We start from the raw sequence: 11,581 nt of genomic DNA, 5'->3' as shown, positions 1-11,581 counted from the left end.
CCTTTGCAGATAATACAAGAGTTCAACCAGCAGTTGTTCATGCAGGAGAACCCCGTGTTTCACAAAGCACACGACTTTCAGTTCCAGCCCAGTGAATGTGACACGGTGAGACACGCACAGCTCTATCCATGCACGTCAAGCTCTGGGCTATGGAGCTTAAAGCAGTGGTTTTTTTTTATCACACGCACCCCCCCCCCCCTCATTTTCTGCCCCTTCTAATAGTGTATTTTACATCTGCAGCTCAATTCCTCATCTTATCTCAATCAGTTTAATCTCCAAAAAAGAATTAATTTACCTTTTAATCTGGTGGTACTGAAGCGAATCACATTAATACACTGTGGAAGTTGAGACTTGCCGAGTTGAAAATCAGAGAGCCAAAGCTCTGATCATTCTTATTCTTTGTCTCTTTAGTTTCGAGGCTTCAGAGCCTGACTTTATGTTAACAATTCAGGAAGGAGTAGTTCCTGGAAACAGCGTGATAGAAGTATGAATCCACTCTGTGTTCTGGCGTATTCTCCTGGGAACGTTTCTTTCGAGCCCAGGTGTCTTTTTTTTATCGTTTTACATACGAAGACTAGAAAAGAGCTGCACAAGCTCAAGTCCAGTTATATACGTTTAACTTGCTTTTAGATTGTCAAAAGAAGTTGTTGCTGAATGTTTAAAAAAAAAAAAAAAGTGTGATTGCTGTAAATCAATGAGTGATGATAATGCAGCAGAGGGAATCATAATGTCTCACCCCTCTGGGGTCTTGTTAAGTATTGCTGGCTAAAAAGAGATGCTCCCAGCTGACTATGGTCCTACTTCCTACAAATCTGTCCTTTCTCTTGGGTCTGAGTCATCCTTTGCTCTTTTGTTTCTCAAGTCCTTCCTGTAGTTTCCACTCTTTCATTCTCTCTGTGTTGTGCCAATGGTACTATCCCTTTCTAACTTTTCCTTTTTATTCCGTAGAACCTGGTGGTATTAACGTGTTCTAAACCAAACAGAAAAGTGCTTCTCCCCCTCAGTCTTCCTAATCCTGTTTAACCTCTGCTAACACTTTCCCCCTACACTTTTTCTTCCATCAACCCCTACCCGTCTTTGTGTGTCTGCGCTGCTGCTCATGTGTGTGTGTGTGTGCGTGTGTGTGCCAGACTCTGAGCTCGGTGCAGCAGTTGGTGGACATTGAGCCGTCGCCCGTCAGTGCCATGAGAATGACCCTGGCACAGGTAGTTTTAACCGTTGATAGCATCCCCATGTTCACCGCTGAAACGAACCATGGATCATCTTTTACGTTCATGTCCATGATTATTTTCTGTTCTGGTGACATTAAGCATGTTCAGTAGGAGCTGCTTTGCCTAACAAAGCCTTGATACATTTTGGAATAACGCACATTGTAATGCCTGACACAATGCATGTTTGACGTTCTGCACGACACTTGAAATAATATGTTTATCACATTGTATGTATGTATACATACCGCTAAGCATTTTCATCACCTGCTTGTGACAATGCTTTTACATTTGTGCAGGCACAGCCATCATTCTGAAATATGACGAGTATGAGGGAAAAAAAAATCTGACGTCGTGATTTCATTACATATTCTTTTAAAAATGACGATGTGGAGGACAAGATTCCTACGTTAGCTTTACCCTGATTAGTCAGCTAGCCGAACATTTTACATCCTGACTGTCCTTCCTGGTAACCAGCAGCCACATCCCTCTCCTTTAAAGAAAGACATTGAGACCTCACAGCATGACTGATTTTCTTTAGCTCCAAGGGCCAAATCAGCCCTGAGATCCAGCAGCCAACTATTTTAGTACTGCCTCTTTCTCTGAATCATGTCATATTAACGAGCCTGAGTGAGTGATTTTCATTGATTGATTTAACCCTGGAAATCATTTGTATCTTAAATAAAAAGAAGAAGAAATGAAGTGAAAGAGGAATAATGTAAGTGTCCATACGAGCAGTGGTTCGCACCTGGCGACACAATTTTTCTAAAGATAGTAAGATATTATTGATTTATTTGAAGGAAAAATGGTGCAGTTTGGACCTCAGACGGCACAAAGCCTGATAGAACAATAAACTGACAAACGCAAACTTGCTTCATCGATTTTTTGGACATCATTTTTCTTCCAGTCACACATTTTCGACCCACTGAAAATGGCTCTGCGTCCCACTTTTGGGTCCCGACCCACCAGTTGAGAACCATTGCTTAAGAGGTTCATAGCATGTCATCACTTTCTGTGACATCTTGGCTTTGTCAGTATTGTTGCATGCTGAAAAAAACATTATGTACATCTAATTTCACCGTTGAACTATAATCTTTCTGGTTTGCAGTAGGTGTCTTTGTTTTTTTTGTTTTTTTAATTCCTTTAATATGTTGGCAATCTTTGTCTACCTCTGCTGTGCTTAAAGTCTTGATTGTAAACCAAAAACCACTAAATGAATTAGTCAGATAGTAAAATAGGAAGGGTGCTGATGGCCAAGCGGTTGGCTCCTGCTATTATGTACAAAGGCTATCGTCCTCAAAGCGGGTTGAAGTCTGTCCTGCGGCTACTTTCCTGCATTTCATTCCTCACTGTCTCTCGCTCGCCAATATCCTTCCTATCCACTGTCATCTTTAAATAAAGGAAGAAGCCCCAAAATAATTCTTTAAATAGCAAAAAGCGAATATGACCGGTAGTATTACTTTTTACAGTCAGCGCTGGAAACAGCTTTCTGAGTACTGCTGTTTTGTCAGTGATGTCATACTGTCATGTTTCAGTGAGCAATGCTGTCGCAGCACCAAGTGACTCATCAGATGCTGTTACATCACCTGTTGAAATGTCATTGCCCTCCTTTAGATTGAATGAATCAAATGTTTGGGTGTCCACTCGTAGTTCGTTATGGGTCATTGCAGGCAGAATGTCCGCCTCTATATGTTTTTGTTTTTCTTGCACTGTGTCGTTGTGTTGTGTTTGAACCCTTCTGCAGCCACCTCATCAAATCAGCCAGCGAGTCTAATTAAAACAAAAATCTTTAGGAAATGTAACCACATGAAACTGAACGTGATATTAATATTATACTTTACACCAAAAAGGTGATTCTAAAAAGCGTTATCCAAGGCACGCAGTCGCTAAAGTCAGACAGTTAGGCTGTCTGTCTGTCCTACTGGAGGTTGTGCAAACAGCCGACAGACTCCTGCTGCTTTTAAAAAGAATCCATTAAATCAGCTCACGTAGAAACACTGCTGCCTTAAGTGTGATACAGGTGCTGTTCAGCGTGATGTATCATATTTAACAAGACAGCAGTACCTGCAAGCTGTGCATAGAAATCCTTTTTTTAGCACACAATAGGAGCCTATGATATTTATGAAGTGTTAGAAATAATTGAAAAAAAACTTCTCACTGTGGCAAAAAGACAATTAGGATTTGTGCTCTTATTCGCAGTTCTGCATTAAAGCAGCATGAAAGGGAAACGTTACATATAAGAACATGCTAGGCGTCTGAAATGAATCCACACGTTTTGTTTGTTTTCTTCAACCTCTCTGCCACCAGCATACCTGCACTTTCATCCAGACAGACATGTAGATGTTGAGGCTGTTGATTCTCACCTCGTCGTCTCTGGGGTTTCACAATTACACAGTTGCCTCAGCAGTACGTCCAATGACTGTTATTATGACAGTAGAGGTTGTTATTGAAGTACAGTGAAATCACTGAGTTCAACGTGCTTCACATCTCTCTTAGCTAGCAGGCAGACTAGTTATGATGTCTCCTGTTTTCACATTCCAAGTCGTAGCCAATGGCCCTTCACTGTGACCCTGATTTAAATCAAACGTGTTTGACATCGATAACATTTACACATTTAGGTCTGATTAACAGAAGCCAGATTCGCTGAAGGACCGCACTCCATCATGATGAGTGCTATTCAAAATATAGTTTGTCTTCTTTATTGCATCTTGTCACTTAATGTCCTTTCACCAGCCTGGCAGCTGTTTCACAAAAAAACGTGAATGAAATGTCCATTTTCACATTTCCTCCAACTTGTACACACCTGCAGACCACTTTAAATAATCTCTTATTTACTGTGTGTACTCTCTTAATATTACACAAATAAACTAGCTGGGCTCAAATGAGTTTAGCTCCCTCCCTGACACGTCTGTTTTTAGAGCCACCGTTTAAATCTAGTTTTTCTGCCTCCCTGCTTTACCTCCCCACCATACTCCCTCGCCCGAGCATAATTAAGCTCTAAATCTCCCATGTAATACTCTTAGTTTCACACCTATACTTAGCTAGATTTATGCCCTCCTGTTACTGAAGCAGCACATAATTAATAGATGGGATGTGCATGGAAAGCATGCAATTAAAACACTGTGTCAGTTAGTGAGGCGAAAACACTTTTTAATATCAGTATATGGTAACTGCAGCCTCTCAGTGGAAATGAATGAATGGACACCCAGAGGCTCATGTTGGTTTGTTAGAAAGGCTTTTCCTGCATGAATATCTGCTACTCCGCTTTATTTTGGCGGCTAACTTTCAAACATAACGTCCAAACAAATGGTGTGGTTTTTTATTTTTCTAGAATTCACTGAAACGTTGTAAATGATTGGAACACTTGATATCGCTCCAAGAAGAGACGGGTGTTAAAGGAAAATAAGTACAGCAGGAAACTAGTACAGTATATACTCTGTAAATGTCTCTCTGAGTCAGGACTGTTTACAGTCAGTGAGAAGTTTGAGTCCCGCCTGCTGTACTGTTGTCAGAGCTGTGTTTACATAGACGGGACAGCCTAACCTATAAGGATGTTTTAGTCAAGGACTGTAGAAAAGAAGATGAACACAGCCTACTGACTGCTTATTTGGATGTCACATAACTGTCTTTAGATTACGCTTATTCTGTTTAAATGTATTTGGAACATGAAGCTACGTGCTAACTCAAGTGTTCTGACATTAGCCTGCTAACACAACAATGCAGGACACAGGCAATTGCAGCTCGAGCAAAGAACAGTTTTATCTGCCTCTTGTGCTAAATGGCGCTTCATTATGGTGCGTTCGCTAATCGATAAGTCCTTCATGTGAACGCGAGTGGAGAAGGGTGGGAGAAGTCGCCAAACAGCAGTTTGTTTTGGCTTACTGCCGACTGCTCAACGGTGGCATCTACTGGGTCAAAGAGTGACGCATTTTTCCTTTAACGTTTGATTTTGAATTAAGTATAGTGGTTAAATAAAATGATTCTAAAGAAGACAAAAAATAAGGGTCAAATACTATTTACCTTTTCAAGTTGTAAGAAGTGAGCGAGAGAAAAAGAGCGAGAGCCTTGTAAAGATCAAACAAATTAAAGGAGAGCAAGGATGTCTCTCCACTTTCATGAAGAAGTGCCATCACGCAGTTGATGGTGTCATGGAAGTCATCCTTTTTATTTATTTATTTATTTATTTTTTGTTCAGAAAGTCACGATGTGCCAACCCTGAACTGAAGTTTCACAAAATCACCTTGCTGTTCCTTTAAAGCCACGAACACTCGGCTGTACCTCTCGTATCTTTCGAGGGTTAAACATTCATGACGAATGAAGCGACGTCTATCACCCTGTGTGAATTTGACACTCTTCCTTGTGTCTCTTCAGGGCTCGGAAAAAGGAATTTGATTGTTTTTAGTTCAATCCAGTAAACAATGCAAAAAAAAAGAAAAAAAAGAAATGCTGATAAAGATGAAACAGGTAACACTCCTCTGTGACACCCATGTACTCAAGCTTAGTGGTGAACTTTAAATGCCTTCACAGAGAAGTAAGTCTCGTGATAGACTTGGGGTGGACACTTGAACTTTGAGACGCGATAAAAAGACATTAATTTGAATCAGACAGGACTGTTGCCATGCACCTTCAGCTCCCTTGCTAAACATAGAACCACGTTATGTATATTTGTACACTCATGCTTCTTCACATGTGGTTTTAATAGCAACCAGTTCTCCCAGACGACAACAATAGAGCGTCACGACACATGCTGTATTAATTATGTGAGAAGAAAACAGTCTTTCTCTCACACTATGTTTAGCTTCCTGAACAGCTTCTGCATATCACACCCCTTGTGTTACTGTCGACACTGTTCTTATGTTTCCCACTCGTGTATGTTGGTACGCGCGTGCGTGTTTGTCTTCATCAGAGTCGTCAGCTGGAGTCGGAGACGGGGACGACGGAGGAGCACAGCCTGAACAAGGAGGCCAGAAAATGGGCGACCAGAGTGGCACGAGAACACAAGAACATCATTCATTACAAGAGAGTAAGATTTGGTGACGCGCATGATGTCATATGCAGAAAACCCGCCGACACTATTTCTAATAAAGTGTTTGCACGTTTGGTTCTGTAGTGTTTGGAGGAGTGCGAGAGCCACGGCCTGCCCCCCACGGAGCAGGGCCGGCTGGATCTGGAGCTGAAGATAGAAGACACCAAAGAAAGCATGCGCAAAGCTGAGGTCAGTTCACATTTCTTTCTCTCTATTAAAAACAATGGGTGTTCACTCGATGGTCAAATGGATCCGATGTTAATGTTTTCTTCTCCTCCGAGAGTCCAAACATGAATGCAGGATGCTCTTTTGATTCCATGCACAGGATTTTTTTTTTTTTTTTTTTTTTGAGAAATATTTAAGAGAGATGTTTGTAAGAAAGATGAGGGTTTCTGTTTGACTTGTGTCAGACTGAAGTTTCAACCATGACCTATGTCAGCCAAAATATGAGTCTAATAGAAAACATTTCAATCATCGCTGTTTCCTCTCAGAGTGCAGAGGCTGCAAACAGAGAAACAATAGCAAATATTTTTGTCCTTTACTTGGTTTCCTGCTGTAAAGTCATTGCAGCGTGAGCTGAGCAAACACACACTCTCTGTGTCAGCAACAACATCAAATTCTGAACTCGTCCCAGTTTTCCTCTTCCCAGCACCGTTTAGACTGATTGACTAATTATTTGGTAAATATTGAAAAAGCTCAGGGCAGCGTTGGCATGCGGCTCGCTCATCTCCTCTGAGGCAGCAGGGTGCAATTAACAAACATGGATCAATACACCTTTTAGAGTGCAGGAGAGATGTCAAACCAGTCATGTTATTTGTTTATTCTTACCACCCCCCCCCCCCCCCCCCCCCCCCCCCCCCCCCCGCTGCGTGTGGCTCTGCTGTGTTCACGTCAGTTGTAGATATTTAAACACACTTCTTCACAGGTTCATCTGTCTTACACTCTAACCTACAGCCTCTTTGTCATCTTCTCTTCATCTTCCCTCTCCTTGCCTGGCTGCACCTCTCGGCGTGTCCACTTTAAACAGAGACCACTGATGAACTGATCCTCCTGAAAGGATCCTGAGGATCATATTTGTCTCTATTTAGTTTCCTATAAAAGTCTATGTAACATAGCTGCTTTACTTTTTTTTTATCACCGCTCTTTAAATTTCATTCTCATCAATCTTTGTTATTTTATCTAGCCTCTCTCTCTCTCTCTCTCTCTCTCTCTCTCTCTCTCTCTCTCTCTCCCTCTCTCTCTCTCTCTCTCTCTCTCTCATATATCTGGCACCCTCTGCTGTCAGGTTCGGTCAAAAATCATTTGTTTCACCCGCTAGGTGAGCACTGTGAAAGGAATTTCCTTTTAATCCCAAACTGAAACCGAAATTGTTCTAAACGTTGCTGAAAAATATCTTAAAATGTTTCTTCTTTATCAAGGTCATCATGATGGTATTTAAATAATCTGAGAAACACTATCACCAGCTTGTGATTTCACTTTCTCTATAAATACATTTCAAAGTTCCTTTTTTCTTTTTTTTCACACCACACCCTCTTCCGTTCTCTCCCCACTCAGTCTTTCTCCCACACCGTCCATATGATACTCTTCCTCTTCTGCATTACCTCGAGTAAGAAGAAGAAGATGAATATTTTATGAGCTCATTTGTAACAAATGGCTTCATCGCAGAGCTCTTATCAGACAGCTATAAAGAGGCGGGAAAGCAGAACAAAACACTGTTTGACTACGGAATAATCCGGATTATATCTTTTACTTTCTGACACGACTTTCCAGCTGTGTTTTAGGAGCCATGTCCACACCAGCTTGGCCTATATTAAGAATGGAATATTTGAAGTGAAAACAAAAACATACACAGTAAATCTTGATTTTCTGATGCACTCTGATAATCTGTTTTCTTTAACAACTTGAAGATGTGTTTACGAGGTTTAACGGACAGGTGGGGGTGTTTGAATGAACGCAGCAGCTCTCTGGACAGGATTGTTGTCGTGTGGTTTTGGGGGAAGGGAAGGATGACATTTCATTTCTTGAAATATGGTCAGAGAAGTTTCTGTTTGCAGTACAAAACCAAGAAATCAGCTGTTTTCCCTGCTGTTATCAAATGTGTTATTTTCTTGTTGTTGGAGATTAAGGAGCAGAGTATTTTTCATACCTTTGAATTTATTTGTCTCACAGAGTTCACTGTTGAATCCAGTAAGACCTACGTAGATAGTTGTGTTATCCTGCGCTTTCTGATTCATTAAAACAAAACAGTATCCTGAAGTGACTCTTTGTGCCTGTTCAAGTGCCATGACTCACCATGACTACGTGAAGTTGAATGGTGCACTAATACTGTGAGCTCTACTGTGAGCCTTTAATATGAATAAAGTCAAAGACTTGCTTAATGCACACATTCTGTCGGACATTCTGTTGAAATAATCTCATTTTATTTTCACTTTAGTTGACTCAGTTTTGTGTGCTGGGGAGATTTTCTGCAGATGACATTTTCACTGAATACCCTGCAGATAAATTAGAAATGAAATGAAAATAATGATAAAAAAAAAAAGTTAAGTTTTCTTTGTAGATAGAATCCTTTTGTTTTTTTTAATTAATAGTATCTTGAGTAAACTTTCACAACAGCATCGATGCTTGTTGTCCTCTTCTAAGATGTTTCCTCGAGGAGGAGAGAGAGAGAGAGTCTGTCTCCATACTAATGAGCTGTTGAAGGCCGCTGCTGCAGACTAACTGGCCTCATTTACACGACGCATCAAAGTCCTGCAGACAGAAGATGCATCGTCATGGAGACAGACGGACGGACGGGGGGGAGGGGTTACATGTTGGCAGAAAGAAGTTGACATTTTAGTCGCTAACACTCAACATGTAGCTGTTTTTTTTATAATCCTTCTACTTTTCATTCTGAGTGGATCTTACACAGTGTGTATGACCTTGGTGTCCCCTTCAAGGTCAGCTGTTATCTATTGAGTTCTGCCAACAAAAAAAACAACAACATTTAACGTCAGTTTACAGAGAAGTCTTGGGTTAAAAAGAAAAGATGTGTCCACGGTACATGTTTTCTTCCAGCAGCACTGTCTGTCTCTGTGTCTGTCCGCCCAGGAGACCTGCTCATCTGTCAGTCTGAGGTTTTACAGTCCATCTACCAGTGATCCGTTTTCACACCACTGGCTGCTTATTGAATTGATTAAACTGAAGTGTGTACAGCTGCTTAGCTGAGTTGCTGTGTGATGGCTCTTGTTTGAATTCCTCAGCTCTTTATTCCTTTTTTTTTTTCCTTTAATGGCCACACAACAGCTTTTTTAGATGCCTTCAGCCTGAAGGACTACAAATGGAGGCAGTTAAGAAGTCGTTACGGTTCCCCGAGCTAAAGAAGTTTGTCTTCACAGTACGTGTCTTGTGTGTGTGTCCGCTTGTGTCTCAGTGGGATGGAGCTATAATCTACCAATCTGCTCCGTTAGCATCAGGAAGAAAGGAGAGAGGAGGGTTACGGGAAAGGAAATTGATGAAAATGATGAGAGAGGAGGGAAGAAGAAAAAAAATAAAGAGACGATCAAGGATGAGAGAGGGTTGAAGAGGAGAGACAGATTGATCGTTTAATCTCGGGGGTTTCCCTCACTGATGGTTATATAGCCTGATCATCACATTGTGTCACTGCATGTCCAGTGTTCACAGCTTGCCAAAGTGCAGCAAGTTTTAAAAAACGATTGAAGCTGCGTGTAATATAAAAGAACTCAAAGGCCAAATAATGGTCAAAATGTTGTCCGATGAAGATTTGGCGCAGGTGATGCATTTGAAGGATGCATCATTATTTAAGAAGAAGAATTTAGAAGTAAACACGCAGCGCTTTCTAACTCTGAATGTGAACATGTTACCGATTGGATGGGAGGTCTGAGTACTAAGCCGTGTTTTTTCACCATTTGAAGGTCAGACGAAGATCAAGCTCGTCATCAGCTACCCTCCGACGAATCGAGTGCCAATAAAATACTGAAAAATGATTTATTTTGGATTCATGTGAGACATTTACAAAGCTGGTATCGTGTACACATAGAAACTGTAAGTTATACCTTACATGCATCCTTTCACGTGTCTATTTTTTAACTTCACTTTTTGCACATCCCACGTTTGGTTATTCTCACGCCTTTGAAGGCCCAGGGCTTCCTATACATAGTGGTGTTTGGTATCACCTTAGATATTATTATGGCCCCGCTGCACGGTGGTACAGTGGTGAGCACTGTAGCAAAAAGAACAGGAGTCTTTCTGTGTGAAGGCTGCATGTTCTCCTCTGCAGTCCTAAGACTTACTTCTTAACTGATGACTTCTGAATGTGAGCCTGAACGGTTGTTTGTCTTTGTTTATCAAACCTGTGATTAGCGGTGCAGTGACAGCTCCCAACTGGACAAAGGGTGCTGACAGTAGATGAATTATGATGGCTAGTTCTTTTTTCTTTTCTTTTTTTTTTTAACTGAGTGTAAAAATAGTTAACTCCATTTGAAGAACCCAGCTGAAACTTTTGCAGCCTCCGGATCAAATTAACAGCAACCATTGTCACCTTCGTATCAAGGCTGGTTTAGGATTGTTTCATATTTTTGGTGTTAGGGGACCTCTGGTACTTTTACAGGCTTTCATCAGAACGTTAAATTGAAATGAGATTCTTTGCAGTGACTCTGTCAGGAAAAAAAGATCCACTTTTTTGTTCATAGGTTCCTTTTAAAGACTGATGTAAGACAAACTGATACTTATTTGTTTGTGTTATTGACCCCTCATCTCTGCCTCTTTCTCCAAAGACGATAAAGCTAAAAGCGGAGGCTCGCTTGGACCTTCTGCGCCAGGTGGGGGTTGCTGTGGATACCTGGCTGAAGAGCGCCATGAACCAGGTGTGTTTCACCACGGGGTGTTTGAGACCATAAAAACCTGTACAGATTGTGTGCGTGTGCGTAAGCCTGTCCCTTTTATGCGACTGGTAAATGTTTGTGAGTGCATTCACACATGCAAGCCTTTCAGAATGATTTCACGCATGACTTCCAGTTTATATTGTGCCGTATCTGTGGGAGTGTGTCCGTTTGCAACCTGTGTATAAACCCCACTCACTCTCTCTGTGCATGCTGTAGGTGATGGAGGAGTTGGAGAATGAACGTTGGGCCAGCTACACCTCCCACGATCCCTCACTGTCGGTGAGACACCTCCCCTCACTGTGCGTGCGTTGCTGTTTTTCTTGCCAAGCCATCCAAAATGGTTCTGTTGAAAAAAAACCCCAAAAAAACGGAACATTTATTAAAGAGTAACTAAACCCCCAGACCCCTAATTTTCAGCTTCAAACCTGCGTGTTTGGGTATGAAGTAGTGTTGTTTATGAAATTGCT

The 11,581-nt window shown here is 41.3% G+C and overlaps 1 protein-coding gene across 1 annotated transcript in view; it reads left to right on the top strand.

Moving 5' to 3' along the window:
• The window catches only part of fchsd2 (FCH and double SH3 domains 2), a 56,566-nt gene that overhangs the window by 32,071 nt on the left and 12,914 nt on the right, over nucleotides 1–11,581 (top strand). Inside the window, exons 10-15 of the mRNA XM_079353219.1 lie at nucleotides 10–105; nucleotides 1,131–1,205; nucleotides 6,115–6,231; nucleotides 6,319–6,423; nucleotides 11,007–11,096; nucleotides 11,331–11,393. Of these exons, the coding sequence (XP_079209345.1) occupies nucleotides 10–105; nucleotides 1,131–1,205; nucleotides 6,115–6,231; nucleotides 6,319–6,423; nucleotides 11,007–11,096; nucleotides 11,331–11,393 (546 nt within the window). The remainder of the gene's footprint in view (nucleotides 1–9; nucleotides 106–1,130; nucleotides 1,206–6,114; nucleotides 6,232–6,318; nucleotides 6,424–11,006; nucleotides 11,097–11,330; nucleotides 11,394–11,581) is intronic.

Source organism: Symphodus melops (assembly GCF_947650265.1).
Source record: "Symphodus melops genome assembly, chromosome: 10".
Classification (NCBI taxonomy): Eukaryota; Metazoa; Chordata; class Actinopteri; order Labriformes; family Labridae; genus Symphodus; species Symphodus melops.
Note: the sequence above shows the minus strand (reverse complement) of the source record. Positions and strands in the feature narration are given on the sequence as shown.